Raw genomic sequence first — 15,984 nt, forward strand, 5'->3', positions numbered from 1 at the left:
TTTATAGTTTCAGATTATATGTTTTCAGATTCGTCATTTTTTTTTTGAATTTTTTTCTTCGAAATTTTGTTTTTATTTTTTTCAAATTTTTTTTATAATTCAAAAATAGTTTTTGAAACTGCTTTTTAAATTTTTATTTTTAATTTTTTAGTATTTATTTTTTATTTTATAAAAATTTAAACCTAATTTCAAAACCCCACCCCTTAACTCTAAATTCTAAGTTAATTCTAAACCCTAAAATTTGATTTGAATTAATTAATCCAAAGGGTATAAGTATATATTTAACTCTTTAATGAAACTTATTTTTGTGACTTTGAACTTTGAGTACTAATTTGGAAACAAAAATTGGTTTGGTGCTATACTAATCTTTTTTTCTAAATTAATTCCGTTATAGATAAAAATAATAATAACTCAACATTATTAATTTATTGAGTTTTTAATGAAACATGATTCGTAACTATCTTATTTATGTAATTTTTTGTGTTGAATAAAAGCTGACAGAAAGACCAAAAGAAATAAAATCTTCACAGTAAACCCCAAGAAATTACGATATCGAAAGATATATCTGGATATTTATATTTCAACGGCAAGACAAAAAGAAAACTAGCAAAAAATAAAATCTTAGGTTCCTTATTTGTTAACGAAAATTTTATAGTGTAGTGTCTGTTACTCTCTTAACCGGTCCAAATTCTCCGACTTAACCAACTCAATGCCTTACTCGGTGTAAAAAAAAAAAAAAAACTGTACAGCTTTTCTTTGTGTGTTAATCACGTAGAAGAGTTGCTGCTATGTTCATCATCTGAGCTTGTATCTTCTTCTTCTCGTCTTGCTTTATACCTATGAAGAACCGGCAACGAAGCTGTAGCTGATATCCTGAACGATCTAGCTGAAGCCGAACCCATAGTTGTCGACATCTCTTGCATCGTCCTCACTTGTTTACAAACGTTATCGAGTACTCCTAGAAAATCTCTCACGACCATGAAGATTCTCAAAGGATGCGCTTCTTCTTTCGCAGCGTCTCCGTGGAAATACTCTGTTACTTCTTTAACCATTGACATAGCTTTTCTTTCTTCTCCTTTGACCTTTCGAATCTCTTCCTCTGCGTCTTTGAGAAACGCTTTCATCGAATCAAAGAACTTCCCTGGAGTTGATGTTGTTGTTGTTGTTGTCTCTGTCTTGATAAAAGATCGGAGTTTATCAAGTCCCGTTTCGAGCTTTGTCACGTCGCCACTCAGTACATCGGAATCCATCCCGGCTGATTTTTTCACGTTTGCCAGGTCTCTGCTGAGTCCAGCGACGACTTGTAGTCCTTGCTTTCTGAAACCGTCTTTGTTTCCGTGGAAGGTGGTTTCATCTACTGTTGCTGTTGTGGTCACCTCGGATCTTGTGATCTCTTGGACGACAAAGTGAAGCAATGTGGTCTTGCCGTCAACTCCTTTTATGTCTACGAGTTTCAGAAGAGTATCGAGTTTGAAGGCTTTGGAGCTGAGTTGCAACCAAACAGATGCTCCATCCGATCTTCGTTCACTCTGTTTAACACCCACAAATAGTTAAAAACGTTATGTGTCAAAAACGTTGATTTGAGCTGGTCCCAAACTGTGGCTCGCTCAGAGCTCGCGCGTACTTTGTCCCAGTGGAGTGGCTTTAACTTTGGCCTGCTTGGATCCCTCTCCCCCTCTTCAACAGCCTGAGTAATCGCCGCTCTATTAGGAGGCTGAGAGAACTTAGGCTTGCTCTTTGAATAAGGAAGCTCTTCGAGCGAGGAAACGCCGCGTCGGAAGAGTTATAATCAGACGGTTTAGATAACGGCGGAAGCGGTTGAAGCTCGGGACTGGGACGGTAACGATCCGATCTCTTAACCGAATTTAATTTCCGGTACGGAGACGAATTATTATTAACCGGTACGTTATTATTAATAGAGTCCCTAACCGGTTCCCATGTAGAGAAACGTCGGATCTTCGTGGAATATTCGAGAACCGGCATCGAGTTTCTGAGTATCGCCGGCGTGTTTTACTTTGTGGCGGTACAAGAAGAAAGCTAGAGCTGAGAGCATGCCGAGCGTGATTCTCAGGGAAGAAAGGCTGATCGGGAGCGTCCGGAGGAGGAGTCTCCGGGAAAAGCGGCTGGTGGAGAATTCTTCGATGAGTCTCGTTCAGCTTCACGCCGTTAACGGAGAACGATAAGAGGAGGAAGAAGAAGAGTACGGAGTAAGGAACTCTCATGGCGACTTGTGATTAACTGTTTTACGATTCTCCTCTCTTTCTATCTTCATCTTCTAATTCTTCCTTCTTCAGTGGAAACACAAATAAGAAAATTGTTTATGGGAAAAAGGAAAATTAAAAAGTCGATAAAAGGGAAAGTGAGAGACTAGAGACTAGAGAGAGATCTACTTTCTTTTACCTCCTCTAATTTTTCGTTAATTAGTAATTAATTCTCCGTAAACGCTTTTTTTTGTAGTGTGAACAAAATACATAAAAATGAAGAATATATAATATTGTCCTTCTCCTCTGTCCAACGTACAAATTTCCGATTCTGTTTCGTAGACGGAGGAAAACGACATGTACAATGCCAGTCCATTATCGACTTTTTGAGTTTTGTATTTTTTCAATTTCCCTAAGTTGATTTTATTCTTATAATTACAACTAATAACTCATGTTCTAGGTTAATACTGGCTTATTCTATAGCCGGAAAGCCAATCCACTGTGGTCCAGCCAACTGTAGTGTAGATGAGAATATTGGCCAAAATTTGCAGTTTTCAAGAGACTTTACACTAGTTTGGTTTTCACCACTAACAAATATTTTAAAGACAAACTGTAAAGCTGATGGTAAATGGTAAATTTCAGCTTTATTCCACAATCCAGATATATATGATTATTATTTTCATATGAATATATAATAAACACTGGCTTTTATTGTATTTTATTCTTGAGCATTTAAAATGTAAGCTTATAAAACATAATGAACTTTATTCTTCTTACAACGAATTTCACTGGCATATAGCCCTTTTTTACCGCAAAATGGGTTAATAATATACACGTATAATTCAAGTTTATAGAGTCAGTTTAAAATTAAATAAAATAAAAATATGTGAATAAAAATGAAGAGAGAGTTTAACTCTGCTAAGGAAGCTGGCGACCCACACAACAGTTTACTTCTTATGGAAGCAGAGGAATAATTTGATCCACAATCAAATTTCTCTTCCTCCTGCAACTGTGTTCAGAGCCATCGACAGAGAAGTGCGTAATATCATCCCTGCAAGGAGACATAGGAAAAACTTCGATTCTCTAATGGTCATGTGGCTGTCATAATCTAGTTCTTTTGGTAGAAAAATTAGTGTCCCATCTTGTTTTTTATTTCTTTTTGTCAAGTTGGGTTCAAAACTAAGATAACTCTTGTACTATCTTTTATTCATTTATGATATTTACATTTTAGCAAAAAAAAAAATGAAGAGAGAAGACCCATACATATAAATTAGGAATAAAGTGAGCTCAACGTTACATTCGTATCTTTAATCTTTAACTTTTTTTGCTTTTATTCGTGTATACATGTGTGTAGTGTAGACAAGCTCTCTAACGTTATGCTTTTATTTTAACAAAAAACTTTCTTATTTTCTTTCATCTCTATACCTTTTTCAGTTTTCATTTGCTGGGAATGCCCATTTATTTTGCTCGCATTTACAAATGCTCCCTTTATCTTTTATCTAGATTACTAACGAATCATGCGTGAACGTTAGTGACAATAATCTAAAGAGCTATTTGTGTATATAGTACTTCCTCCATTCCTAAATGATCCATATTTTATATTTTCAATGTATGTAATAATGGCAAATTGTAAACTTCAAAAACATTAATTGTGTTTACTGAATTTTAATTGGTCAAAAGTCATAGGAAATAGCTAAACACAGCAAATAATACATTTGTTATCAAATTTTAAGTGTTTTCTTAATAAATGTGAAAATTCTAGAAAAATGGATTATATAGAAACAGAGGGAGTATTCTTAGTTATATATTTTACGCACATTTCTAAGTTTTAGCTGCCTTGCGTGATAACTGGCTTATACGTTGCTAATAAGAACAAGCAAATGATGTAAAAAAAGAAGAAGCAACAAAGATTCTGCCGACACTTAATACTCAAGGTACATAATATTCGTCAACACTTTTGTACTCATTTTCCTATCATTATTGCCACTCCTTTTATATTTTTATAGTGAGACAAGTCACAAGACAGAGTTATTAAATTAAAACTAAAAAAAAAGGTGTCGTGGTTTTAATCCAAAACCAACTTGAACTAATGTTGCATTTTACAGGACTCATCGTACGTGTACAATCCATATACTGTGAAGATTGAACCATCGGCTATACTTACCGGTCGAGTTTGATTTTAATATTTTTAAAAATAAATTTCTCGATGCAGTTAAGAGAAATTAACGTTGGATGAAACTATTAGAAGCATGTAATTAACTAATGATACCGACAGATCCGAGATGATCATGGTCGGATGGGTCCAATGCTTGTATCTAAACTATTTGCTTATTTTCTTTAACAATCTGGTTGATTAAAATACTATTATTGGTGGTAATCATGATAAAGCTACCAGATAGGCCTGGGCATTTAACCCGGACCCGAAGACCCGACCCGAAACCGACCCGAAAAAACCCGGTTCGGGTAGGAACCGATCCGATCAAATTACCCTATCGGGTCTTGTTACAGAGGACCCGCGGGTTTTAGATCCGACCCGACCCAAATCTGAAACCCGATGGGTACCCGAATTAATAATGTAAATTAAATAAAATGTATTAAGGGGGAATCGAATACGGGTTATTTGTCTAGAGAACATGGAGGTCAACCACTAAGAGACAACGAATTGTTGTTGTATCTTGCATAGTTTAGTATATATACACATTTTAATATAATAAAAACACAAATTTTGAATAAAATTTTGAATATTTTCGGATATATAAATATTTTCAGATATATTTTTGTATTTTTAGGTCTTTTTTAGATCGAACCCGAACCGAACCCGACCCGAAACCGAACCGAATCCGAACTGATAAATTCTAATTACCAGACAAATCCCTTCCTAGTGTTGTCATAATGATTGTGATGGGATTATGCAAAACGTTCAAAGCAATTTTAGAATCCCACACACCACTTCACTCAATAATATCAGTCTAATCACAGCCTTTCAAATAAAATAACTCGAAATGAAGTCAGATTGTAAATAATTAAATTATCATCTTGAAGCAAAAGCTTCCTCTTCAATAGAAAAAAAGAAAATTTAAGATTAATGGTCGAATTAAATCACTTTGGGCTGTACTCAAGGACATAAACAGAAGCCCATTTGTGCCGCTCTATTGAACCTTACGGCCTATATAATAAGGCGCGAAAATATGAATTAGTTTATAATTAACGGAAGCTTTTTCCACATCATCAAGACCCACGATTATTATGCCTTTCGTGATGTTCCCTCTTCCATCCATAGATTCCGAATACGCTACCGTTTTACTTACTTATGTGTTGTGTAACGAACTTTTTTGTGTGTCGATGTGTCACAGTGTACAATTTCTTAAAACAGAACAATGTCAGCATTTCAACGGGCATTATTGTTCATGTCAGTGTTGACTGCAACACTTTTATAGACAAATTTCCTGAAAATATCAAAATATACAACAGAATTCAACCAAAGAACTAGCACAGTCACTATGCAACACTGTTGCCTTCTCTTTTCTTTTTTTTTTCCTTAAAAGTAAAAAAATGACCATATATTTTGATTCTTCCTCTGTACTCTTTAAGAAACGATCTTTTATAATAACCTTCTCATATGCCTGAGGAAAGAAACCCAACACACAAGTAAAGAAAAGAAACTGTGCCCAGAGCAAAAAAATGAGACATCTCCTTTACATTTTCTTCTTCATTCCCATTCTTGGCTTTGCAGGTAGATATCACATAACTTTTTTGTTTTGTTTTTTGTTTCATGCAACTCAATAGCTATAATCTGTATGCATGCAGGAGCTGGTCAAGAATCAACACCCATTGAAGCTCTGAATCTCCTTCAACTTCTTCCTCAAACTACTGATCTTGAGCTAGCTGTTTCCGTGAGAGACAACAAAACCATTACGGAGATTTCATCAAGCATCATAAAGGCTGAAACTTGGCTTAAAACCCATGTCCTCTCTCGTTACCCTTCCACCAAAATCACCACCATTGTTATCTTTTCCCCTGACTCTTGCCAAACCACGCCCTTTGACCTGGTCCTCTCATCTTTGAAGAACCTACACCATTCTCTCACAAGATGGGGTCTTGAGAAGAAGATCAAAGTCTCCTCTGGCTTCTCTTACCAGTGCTTAAACAACCTAGAAACCTTTAAACCTACTCTCGCCTTCCTCAGATCCATAAACTCCACTTTCACCATAAACCCACCTCCAAACTTCCTCTACTCTCCTGATAACCATCTTGACATGCTTCGTTCCGTGGAGAAGTTGGGATCTTTGAGCTTCAACAGAGTGAACTTCTTAAACCCTGAACCAGAAGAAGCTGCGGTGGCGGCGATGGCATCAAGAAGAAATCTCAGATCTTTAGTCAATTTTAGCACAAAATTCACATTTAACTTCCCGACATTACCCTCTCCGTCGCCGGAAAACTCACCAGTTCACTCCTCCGTCGGATATCCATCTCCACAGCCTTCGCCGGAGCTCTCACCGCCGGAGCAATCTCCGATCTCATCTCCGCCGGAGCAATCTCCGATCTCATCTCCAGGACTCTCGCTTTCGCCGTGCATTCCACATCAGACTCCTTCGCCGCCGGCGAAAGAGAAGGGCGTGGAAGGGCTGTGGTGCGTGGCGAAACCGAGCGTGGCGGCGGAGACACTGCAGCAGTCGTTGGACTTTGCGTGCGGACAAGGAGGAGCCAACTGCGACGAGATTAAGCCTCGCGGGATATGTTTCTATCCGGACACGACAGTGGCTCATGCTTCTTATGCTTTCAACAGTTACTGGCAAAAGACTAAACGTAACGGAGGAAGTTGCTCTTTCGGTGGCACCGCCATGCTTATCACTACTGATCCAAGTAAGTGTTAAAAAAAAATATCAAATTTGAAATAACATTTTATTCAGGAGAGTTCATGGGTTTTGATTTTTGTTTTCGCAGGTTATCAGCATTGCAGGTTTGTTCTGAGTTGAGATTTGTCGGAAGTGGAAGACCGGTAATGATATCATGGAAACAGAGCTAGAAGACGGAAGATTTTCTCAATAATTGTTACTATTAGTTAAGAGTTAATTTCTCTTTAGTTTTCGTGGACTATCATTTTGGGTTAAATAATTGTGTTACGCTTAAAACCCAAAATCATTCAGGCTACTGGGTAGGCTTTGTTTTACTTAGGTGGGGGTATTGGATTTAGAAATTTGATAGAATCAGAAGGAATTATAGTTTCCATTAAATTCCACTGTTATTCAATTATGGATTTCATCAATTCTTTTAAATTCTTTTGTTATTGGATTAAGCATTTGGAATCATTCTTTTAATTACTTTAAATTCTGTTGTTATTCAATATTTGATAGATTTTGTAGTAATGGTATTTGATAAGAATTTAATGGAAAATGTCATGTATAAATGTAAAGGGTCAATTCTTTGCTCTTATGCAGAGATTTGTAATGAATCGTAAGAAAACACAAACAGTAGCATTTCTCTACTTCTCATTTTTCCAGAAGTACGTGAAGAATGAAGAGACCTTTGTGGATGATAATTAACGAGTTACCGGCATATATAAAGAACAACAATTAACAAATATAAAGTCAATGTTGCCTTGTTGCTGAAGAAACCCAGTGTCTGTTAACCAAATCAAGATGCCTTCTGAGACTTTCGATTGTGTGCTTTCACACATCGTTGTTAAGAGCCTTTACGAACACAAGAGCAAGATAAAAAATGCAAATACTTGGAGAAAAACTATGGCAGAACTTAGAAGATATGTGGAGAGATGTTATGGTTTAGATGATCCATATATTTTATTTATTAGTATTATGATTTTAATAAATTTGCTACAATCCATAAACTATGTAGTACTAATTACTATTTTCTTTCAGTTTTAAGAATAAAATAAATTTTGTTACCTTTTTAAATACACAAGGATTCAAAAATTTATAGAATTTAGAGGAATTAGTATTCTCTCAAATTTATGTATATTCTTTTAAAATCCATAATTGAAGTAAGCATAAGAATTAGATAAATGCATTAAAATCTCATCAAATCTTTAAAAATACTGCAAAAGCTTTTCCTTATGAATTCTTTCAAATTCCTTGATTGAATACCACCCCCTTAAAGAGAAAAAAATATTGACAAGAAAACTATCAGAGCCAGGTTTCGATCCTGGGACCTGTGGGTTATGGGCCCACCACGCTTCCGCTGCGCCACTCTGATGTTGTTGTTATTCTTTTACTTACCTTTTATCTCACATTAGTACTTCATGCTTCATGAGTTCATTCGATAGGCTTTGTTGTCATCGAGTGCACTGGTTAAATGTTCTCATTTTGTAATTGCCAAAGTTTGCGAATATTCACAAGACTGTTTCTATATGTATACTGCGTCCACAATAAATTGTTGAAGAAATTTCTTAATTTTCTTCAGCATGCAGAAACGACAGGTTCTAGATTCGTTGAAGCGTTTTGGCAGTTGAATTGACTGAGTAGGCTCTTATAAGCAACGACGACCCACTGCCCACTTCATAATGCAACAACAAGACTAAGACCCAGTACTCCTCTTTCGTCAACGAGGCCCAATGATTATTTTACACATTATTTAATTTAATTTTCTGGTTTTTAGTTTTAGCATATCATTGTATCTGGTTGAGGTTGGTGACTACTGCCTAGTGGGAAAGTTTGACACACACACACACACAATAACTCAGAATATGCCCCTCTTGAGAATATCGACCGTGTTTGTATCATTTCTACAAATAAAAAATGGAAAACTTGCAAGCAAGTTGTTGTTTTTTTCCTTTTCTAATAAGCCAATAAAATGTAGGATCAAGCAAACAGAGATATAGTGTATAATGAGAGAGTGATGCAACTAACTGTGGGCCTTAAGTCACTCGTACCGACTTTTAACTATCCACCGAAAAGTCTCACCATTCCCCTTACGCCACGCGGGCCGCCAGAAGGATCCAGCCTTCTTTAACTAATGAGGGTGTGCCAGATGAGCAACGGCCTAATGCCACCACATCTCACCAAACGAGTAAAAAGATACTACACTCCAGAGTGGCAAAAGCTTATTCTTTCTCGATTTAAAATTTTAAATACAACTCCGGAGATATGGCACTCCCTTTAAAGAACAACTGTCTTGCTAATCTTATATTTTAATCATAGCTTTTACATTCCTAATCGTTTAATTAAATTTCAAACAAATAAGTGTAACGACCGGGAAACGGGTGAGAATCAACTTGAAAGTTTGAAAAGTTCCTAACCAATTGGTGAAAACTCCGTTTTATACGTATTATTACATTATTAGTTTATTATATAGAACTTGGAAGTGTTGGAATAGTAATCTTTTACACATACATTATACTATTCTTCTTAGATATTTTTTCTCAACAATTTGGCAATTTCTAACTAAAAACAATACATTGACTTGGTAAAATAAAAATCCTATAATATTCCAAAATTAATGACAACATATTATACTAAAATAAAGGAATTTAATGGATTGAAGAAAGCAAGAGCAGCACCACTTGATCACTCATAACCCACGTTCCCACATTCAATCCCAATTCTACAAGTTATATAAATATAAATCAGACCAACTCCTAAAACACAACACAACACAAACATAAGACGTGCTCACAATACATCACACACACACTTCACTTCACTCTTTCTTCTCCTTCTTAAACACCTCAAGATCACATCTCAAGATTTATATGGCTCTTGAGACTCTCAATTCTCCGACTTCAGCCACCGCCTCCGCTCGGCCTCTTCTCCGGTATCGCGAAGAAATGGAGCCGGAGAATCTCGAGCAATGGGCTAAAAGAAAACGCACCAAACGACAACGTTTTGATCAGAGTCGTCTGAATCAAGAAACGGCTCCTTCAGAAGAAGAGTATCTCGCTCTTTGTCTCCTCATGCTCGCTCGTGGCTCCGCCGTGCAATCTCCTCTCCCTCCGTCTTCGTCCTCCGACCACCGTGGTTACAAGTGTACGGTCTGCGGAAAGTCGTTTTCCTCTTACCAAGCCTTAGGTGGACACAAGACGAGTCACCGGAAACCGGCGAGCAACGTTAACGTTCCCATCAACCAAGAGCAGTCTAATAACAGTCATAGTAACAGCAACGGTGGTTCCGTCGTTATCAACGGTAACGGCGTTAGTCAAAGCGGGAAGATTCATACTTGCTCGATATGTTTCAAGTCGTTTTCGTCAGGTCAGGCTTTGGGTGGACACAAACGGTGTCACTATGACGCTGGTAATAACGGAAACGGTAACGGCAGTAGCAGCAACAGCGTGGAGGTCGTCGGTGGCAGTGACGGCAGCTATGTGGATGATGAAAGATCGTCAGAACAGAGCGCGACCGGCGACAACCGGGGGTTTGACTTGAATTTACCGGCTGATCAAGTCGCAGTTGTGATATCTTAACGTTGACTAGGCTCGTTATAAAAGTCAACTTTCAAGCGAGAGGAGTGGGGTTAGTGGACGGTGAAGTATTAACAGTCGTTTGTTTCCAGTTGCTTCAGCTTGACTGAGTTTGTAATGAAAGTGATTGGAGTGGACTTGCGCATTTGCATTTTTATTTTATTTTTAAGAAATGTTTATTTATTTGTTGTTGGATTTGTTTATAGATAGAGGAAACAATTGAGATATTGAAATAGTTTTTGTCAAAAGAGAAAAATTAAAAAGAATAATACAGAGGTGTGGATGATTGGATCTTACACGTTATTATGTAGTGGACCGTTCTGTAATAGTTTACTGAATTTCTTATTTTTTTTTCGTAATCTGTACTTCATTTGCTTCCGCAAGCAAAGGAAAGCCACTTGAATTCCGTTACTCACAGCTCCTAGTGATCTGTTACTCCACATTAATTAATTTATTTAATAAGACAATTAATACATAATCATGGTTTCCTGTTATAAAATGATTTGTAGCGTTTCATAGATTTAAAGAGTTGGAACAACCCACAATACACTCTTTACAGCATGCAAGTGAACCTAGATCCTTCGGCTATGCAATATTACCACTTTATTTGAACCGTTTCCTTTGACCATGAGATTAAAATATTTTTCATGTGAGGTAAATTGGCTTGATGCCAACCTGTTAACCTTCAACCTCAGAATTACTCGATTCAGAAAAATATACATCTAAATTTCAAAGACTATTAGATTGATGGTTGGTCTGAAATTACGGCCCATTCACAACCATAAACCTCCGTTTATGAAAAGTTAATTCGGAAAATCTTGTTATCTTCGTTACCCATAACCATAATAGTCATGAGATGAGACTCTGATGATTGCAGAATTACATGGCCCGACCTAATAAGAATATAAAAATTGCAGCCCACTAAGAAATGGACATATATATCAAAGCAGTGTTATGGTAGGCTGTTTATAGAAGTCTCCAACGACAGCGGTTCATCGCATTAGTTTTATGTCGCAACTATTTTATTTTAATACGTGGGAAAAAGAAAACGTTCAGTGCGTCACTCGTGACATCTTTGCATGCAGAGCCTCGCTTTAGCTGCGTGGAGAATGACAATAGAAGAAGACTTCTACTAGACTATTACAAAACTTCTTTTAAAATTATACAATCTTATAGGTAGGCCTCCGAAGCGAATTCGCTTTTTTCTTGCTAAGTAGCCTAACATTTTTTTTATCCCTTAGTTTTAGTCCTTTTAAATCGTTCTTACTAGATTAATTAACTATGCATCTCTCTTATCCCTTATATATTAAAGAAGAAGCATTGTAATAAATGCATTCACATTATAATTGACATGTGGCATCCTCACAATGATTTGATAATAAATATGTTAATGCGTTCACACTATATTCATAAATGTGTTCACACTATGTACTTTACGTTTTTTTTTAAATATAACTCATATACATGGTTCCAATAAAACTCTGGATTTTTTGGTTCGAATAAAAATAAATAACGAATTAAAAGCCAAACTATATATATATATATTATTTTTATTGTTTACAGATAAAATTGAACAAAATATTCATAAATTTTAATTCGATTCGTTATCCGTTTTGATTTGAACCAAAACATCTGGATATCCAAAACCCTACGAAACAAATCAAATACTAAAATATAATATCCAAAGAAGAAGCAAATCACAAATATCAATATTTTTAGGAACATATATCTGTTATATGCATATATATACATATATGTAAAGAATTATATATATATGTTATATATATTATACTTTATATCAGTTTTTAAATATTTTAATGAATTAAATTTATTATATTAGGTATTAGAATTTAAAAAGTTAAATAATGTTTTATTTTTGTAATAAAATATTATTATTAAATGTTTCAATTACTTTTTAAATTTTATTTTATTTACGGATCAAATCGGATATTCTTTAAAATTCTAAAATATTTCGGATATTCGAGTCACCGAATATCTAGGTGGCTAAAGATCGAATCGACACGAATGCTTCCAAATATCCAGATATTCGATCTTTGTCCACCCCTATTTACGGATACAATTTTATTTTATTTTATATGAAAAGATTGACTAATGTCAAGATCTTTTTATTTTAAATTAATTTTAATTTCATTTTTCATGTATTATTTTGAACAAAAATATCATTTAATATTAGTTAACTATATTTTTTATATGTTTCTCAACTATTTTTATACACTTTTTACATACATATACATGTGTACATTGATGTAAGCACTTTATAGCTAAGTATTCACCACAACTGAAGTATCAAATTTTTTTAAAGTTGAAATACTTTTTCTTAATGATTCTTTCACTACCGACCAAATTGTAGTGAAATGATTTATCTTAATAATTTTCTTTTCTTTTTCTTAAACTATTATCTATTTAGAAACTATAATATGAAATTATTGGTTTGACATGACGACTATCTAAAATTCATAACATGAAAATAAACAAATAATATTAATTTTTGGTTTTTACCGGAGAAACCAAAAAATCAAAAATTTTAACCGAATTAACTAAAATGAATATTAATTTAAAATAATAGTTATATTTTAGAAGATTAAAAACAAAAAAAAAAACTTAAAACCGAACCAATATCCATATTAGACAGATTTAATGTATTTTTATTAAAAATAACCAAACTAATAAATACATTCCGCGCAAGGCGCGGATTATTACCTAGTATTGCATTACATTGCATGTGATCTTCTTTTACATATACAAAAATGATTAGCCTTCCATAAAAAATAAGATTTCTAAAAAGCCTAAACCATGGTGAGATGTTATATTATTATTTCACCCACTCAGTAACCAGGTATGGAAGCCAATTATTGCCCTTTTGCAAATTTCATCGATTACTTACCTATGATTACCCTCGTCTACTATGATAAAGAATGATTAGTGGATTCCTAACCCGTTGGGAAAAGGACTCGTAAAAATATTTTTTTTAAATGAATGGCTGAGAGAAGACACGACTTTTTGCGGAGACATGGTGCCGCTCACACCCAGCATCTTGGAATCTTGACTACCCTCTCTCAAAGGGTAACTTCATAAAAACGTTATAAAACACACACAGATTATTAAAATGTAGTCTATTACTTTTTCTTTGGGGACAAAGAGCAGTAGTTAAATTTTCAAAAGATTATATAAAAATATGGTGTAAGGTTGAGAATCTTCTACGGCGGCGAGCCTCACGCACAAGGACGCTTGCCTTCCTAAGTTATATGTCTCTTAGCTCTTTATTATTCAATTTTTTTCTTTTAAATCCCAACTTGGGTTTTTAATATATACTATTTATGTCTATATATATGGTCATCTATCTTTGTTTCTGTGCAAACATCACTTTCTTGCTCCCAAAGCAAATCTTCTTCTTCTTCCTTGGAGATTCTCCAAGACATCAGCAACAAACTGGACAGACTCTGTCGGAAAGAGAATTAAAAGTTAGAAAAAGTCACAAAACTCAGCAAAGAAACTAGTTAAATCTTGTCGGAAATAAAGAATGAGTTGCAATGGTTGCCGTGTGCTCCGAAAAGGTTGCAGCGAGAACTGCATCCTCAGGCCATGTATCCAATGGATAGAAACCGCCGACGCTCAGGGACACGCCACCGTCTTCGTCGCTAAATTCTTCGGCCGCGCCGGTCTAATGTCTTTCATCTCCGCCGTACCGGAACCTCAACGTCCCGGTAATTAACAGATCTCCAACGATATTACACTTTTTTCCTCAGGTTTTCTAATCTTTTTTTTGGCGCAGCTCTGTTTCAGTCTTTGTTATACGAAGCTTGTGGGAGAACAGTGAATCCAGTCAACGGAGCTATAGGAATGCTGTGGACGGGTAACTGGAATATCTGCCAAGCTGCGGTTGAGACGGTGCTTCGCGGCGGTTCTTTGAGACCCATCCCGGAGCTTCTCGCTCACGGCGGTGGATTCGCCGGCTTTCCATCGGAAGAAGGGTCTGAGATCTGCACGGGAATGCTGAACCTTAATGATGGTTCCAGCGACCGTAACATCTACCATCATTCTAGATTCTCAAGCTCAAGATCCAGATCTACGCTGGACTCTTCTGCCAAGAAGCGTAAGCGAGTTGATTCTTCCGAGCTCGATCTTTCACTAAACCCTAATTTATCCACTAAAACAACGCCTTCTCCCACACGGCAGCGATCAGGAACACCGTCCATGAACTCTGAGGAGTCAGTGGCGACCACGACGTCGTTTTGGGATGCCACTGCAACAGGTGAACGCTACGGTAACGGCGGAGGAGGAGAAACAAGACAGCTGCTTAACCTTTTTGTTTAAGGAAACTTTCTCTGCTTTAATTAGGGTTTAAAAATGTAATTTTACACATTGTCTTTCCCTCTTTTCGTGGATACAAAAATATTTGGACCGACGAGTTAGCTATGCAGTTTTGTTCTCTCGGTTGATATTTAGTATTAAGAGTATTTGCATCCTATAGTATTAATTAACCAATGTTATCTTTTTTTGAGTGAAAAAAAATGATAATCCATCTCTATTTTCACACTTCATGACACGATAACTGTTAGATTCGGGTTTATTAATGTGGGATACATATCCCTTAATACCCCTCCTCGAGATGATGGCTCTTATCGGCCAGAAATCTCGGAACTTTAAGACAGTTATACTCGGTCGAGCGAGTCAATTACGACCTATATACCCGGTCGGGTAGGGTTAATATTAATTAGGGGTTTAACTTATTAGGATCTGGGCTCTGATACCATGTTAGATTCGGGTTTATTATGGGCTTCCAACTCAAAACCAATTGGCAATTAGTGGATTGACCCTAACCCTTTATATATTACTTAATGTCTCATTGATTTTCCAATGTGGGATAAATATCCCTTAATAAAACAACATATTGATCATTCGTTTGGAGTTGTTGTATATATATAGAATAAACTCGAGCTAATTACTACTTTTCACCAGTTGTTCATCATCTTTCCCAATATTTTTCAGTTTTAAACTAGTAGTTATCATTATATCTTTCCCAATATTTTTCAGTTTTAAACTAGTAGTTATCATTATTCACTGATCAACATAATGCTGCTGCGCATATGTGCATATGTGATATGTCATGTTTGATTCGTTGGATATTTAATGTTTACCAAAAAATTGACATGTAAAATACTGATGTATATACTACATCGCAAGTTAAATTCTGTAAAAAAAATAAAAATCTCAAACAATATATTTAGTAGAGGCTCCTAGCACATTAAATAAACTAAATTTTTTTTTTTCGAAAAAGAAAGATCGAAACAAATAAAATAGTTGTGTCGTACATATACTCATATTAAAATAATAAAGATGGATATGCAATAT

At 35.6% G+C, this 15,984-nt stretch overlaps 4 protein-coding genes and 1 long non-coding RNA gene across 5 annotated transcripts; 4 read left to right on the forward strand and 1 right to left on the reverse strand.

Annotated features, from left to right (window-relative positions):
- Positions 1-550: 550 nt before the first annotated feature.
- Positions 551-2,376, reverse strand: LOC125588954 (formin-like protein 6). The gene has a single exon (XM_048760954.1). It carries the CDS (start codon positions 1,248-1,250, stop codon positions 768-770), a length of 483 nt encoding a protein of 160 aa, XP_048616911.1. The 5' UTR covers positions 1,251-2,376; the 3' UTR covers positions 551-767.
- Positions 2,377-3,485: 1,109 nt separating this feature from the next.
- Positions 3,486-4,542, forward strand: LOC125589027. Its single transcript, XR_007325223.1, has 2 exons — positions 3,486-4,135; positions 4,307-4,542. It is a non-coding gene; the product is annotated as an uncharacterized LOC125589027 (long non-coding RNA).
- Positions 4,543-5,696: 1,154 nt separating this feature from the next.
- Positions 5,697-8,566, forward strand: LOC106447980 (glucan endo-1,3-beta-glucosidase 12-like). The gene is made up of 3 exons (XM_048760496.1): positions 5,697-5,934; positions 6,009-7,064; positions 7,146-8,566. Exons 1-3 carry the CDS (start codon positions 5,883-5,885, stop codon positions 7,175-7,177), a joined length of 1,140 nt encoding a protein of 379 aa, XP_048616453.1. The 5' UTR covers positions 5,697-5,882; the 3' UTR covers positions 7,178-8,566.
- A 407-nt stretch (positions 8,567-8,973) lies between these two features.
- LOC125589231 (zinc finger protein AZF1-like) lies at positions 8,974-10,973 on the forward strand. Its single transcript, XM_048761738.1, has one exon. The coding sequence runs from the start codon at positions 9,907-9,909 to the stop codon at positions 10,612-10,614; it is 708 nt and encodes a 235-aa protein (XP_048617695.1). The 5' UTR covers positions 8,974-9,906; the 3' UTR covers positions 10,615-10,973.
- Positions 10,974-13,639: 2,666 nt separating this feature from the next.
- Positions 13,640-15,040, forward strand: LOC125589281 (LOB domain-containing protein 37-like). Its single transcript, XM_048761832.1, has 2 exons — positions 13,640-14,336; positions 14,405-15,040. The coding sequence occupies exons 1-2, from the start codon at positions 14,153-14,155 to the stop codon at positions 14,944-14,946; spliced, it is 726 nt and encodes a 241-aa protein (XP_048617789.1). The 5' UTR covers positions 13,640-14,152; the 3' UTR covers positions 14,947-15,040.
- Positions 15,041-15,984: the final 944 nt, after the last annotated feature.

Source organism: Brassica napus, chromosome A2 (genome assembly GCF_020379485.1).
Source record: "Brassica napus cultivar Da-Ae chromosome A2, Da-Ae, whole genome shotgun sequence".
NCBI lineage: Eukaryota > Viridiplantae > Streptophyta > Magnoliopsida > Brassicales > Brassicaceae > Brassica > Brassica napus.

Coding starts and splice junctions, on each gene's coding strand:
- LOC125589281 (XM_048761832.1), top strand. CDS start 14,153: ATGAGTTGCAATGGTTGCCGTGTGCTCCGAAAAGGTTGCAGCGAGAAC. Junction 14,337..14,404: donor ACCGGAACCTCAACGTCCCG/GTAATTAACAGA, acceptor TTTTTGGCGCAG/CTCTGTTTCAGTCTTTGTTA.
- LOC125589231 (XM_048761738.1), top strand. CDS start 9,907: ATGGCTCTTGAGACTCTCAATTCTCCGACTTCAGCCACCGCCTCCGCT.
- LOC125588954 (XM_048760954.1), bottom strand. CDS start 1,250: ATGGATTCCGATGTACTGAGTGGCGACGTGACAAAGCTCGAAACGGGA.
- LOC106447980 (XM_048760496.1), top strand. CDS start 5,883: ATGAGACATCTCCTTTACATTTTCTTCTTCATTCCCATTCTTGGCTTT. Junction 5,935..6,008: donor TCCCATTCTTGGCTTTGCAG/GTAGATATCACA, acceptor GTATGCATGCAG/GAGCTGGTCAAGAATCAACA. Junction 7,065..7,145: donor GCTTATCACTACTGATCCAA/GTAAGTGTTAAA, acceptor TTGTTTTCGCAG/GTTATCAGCATTGCAGGTTT.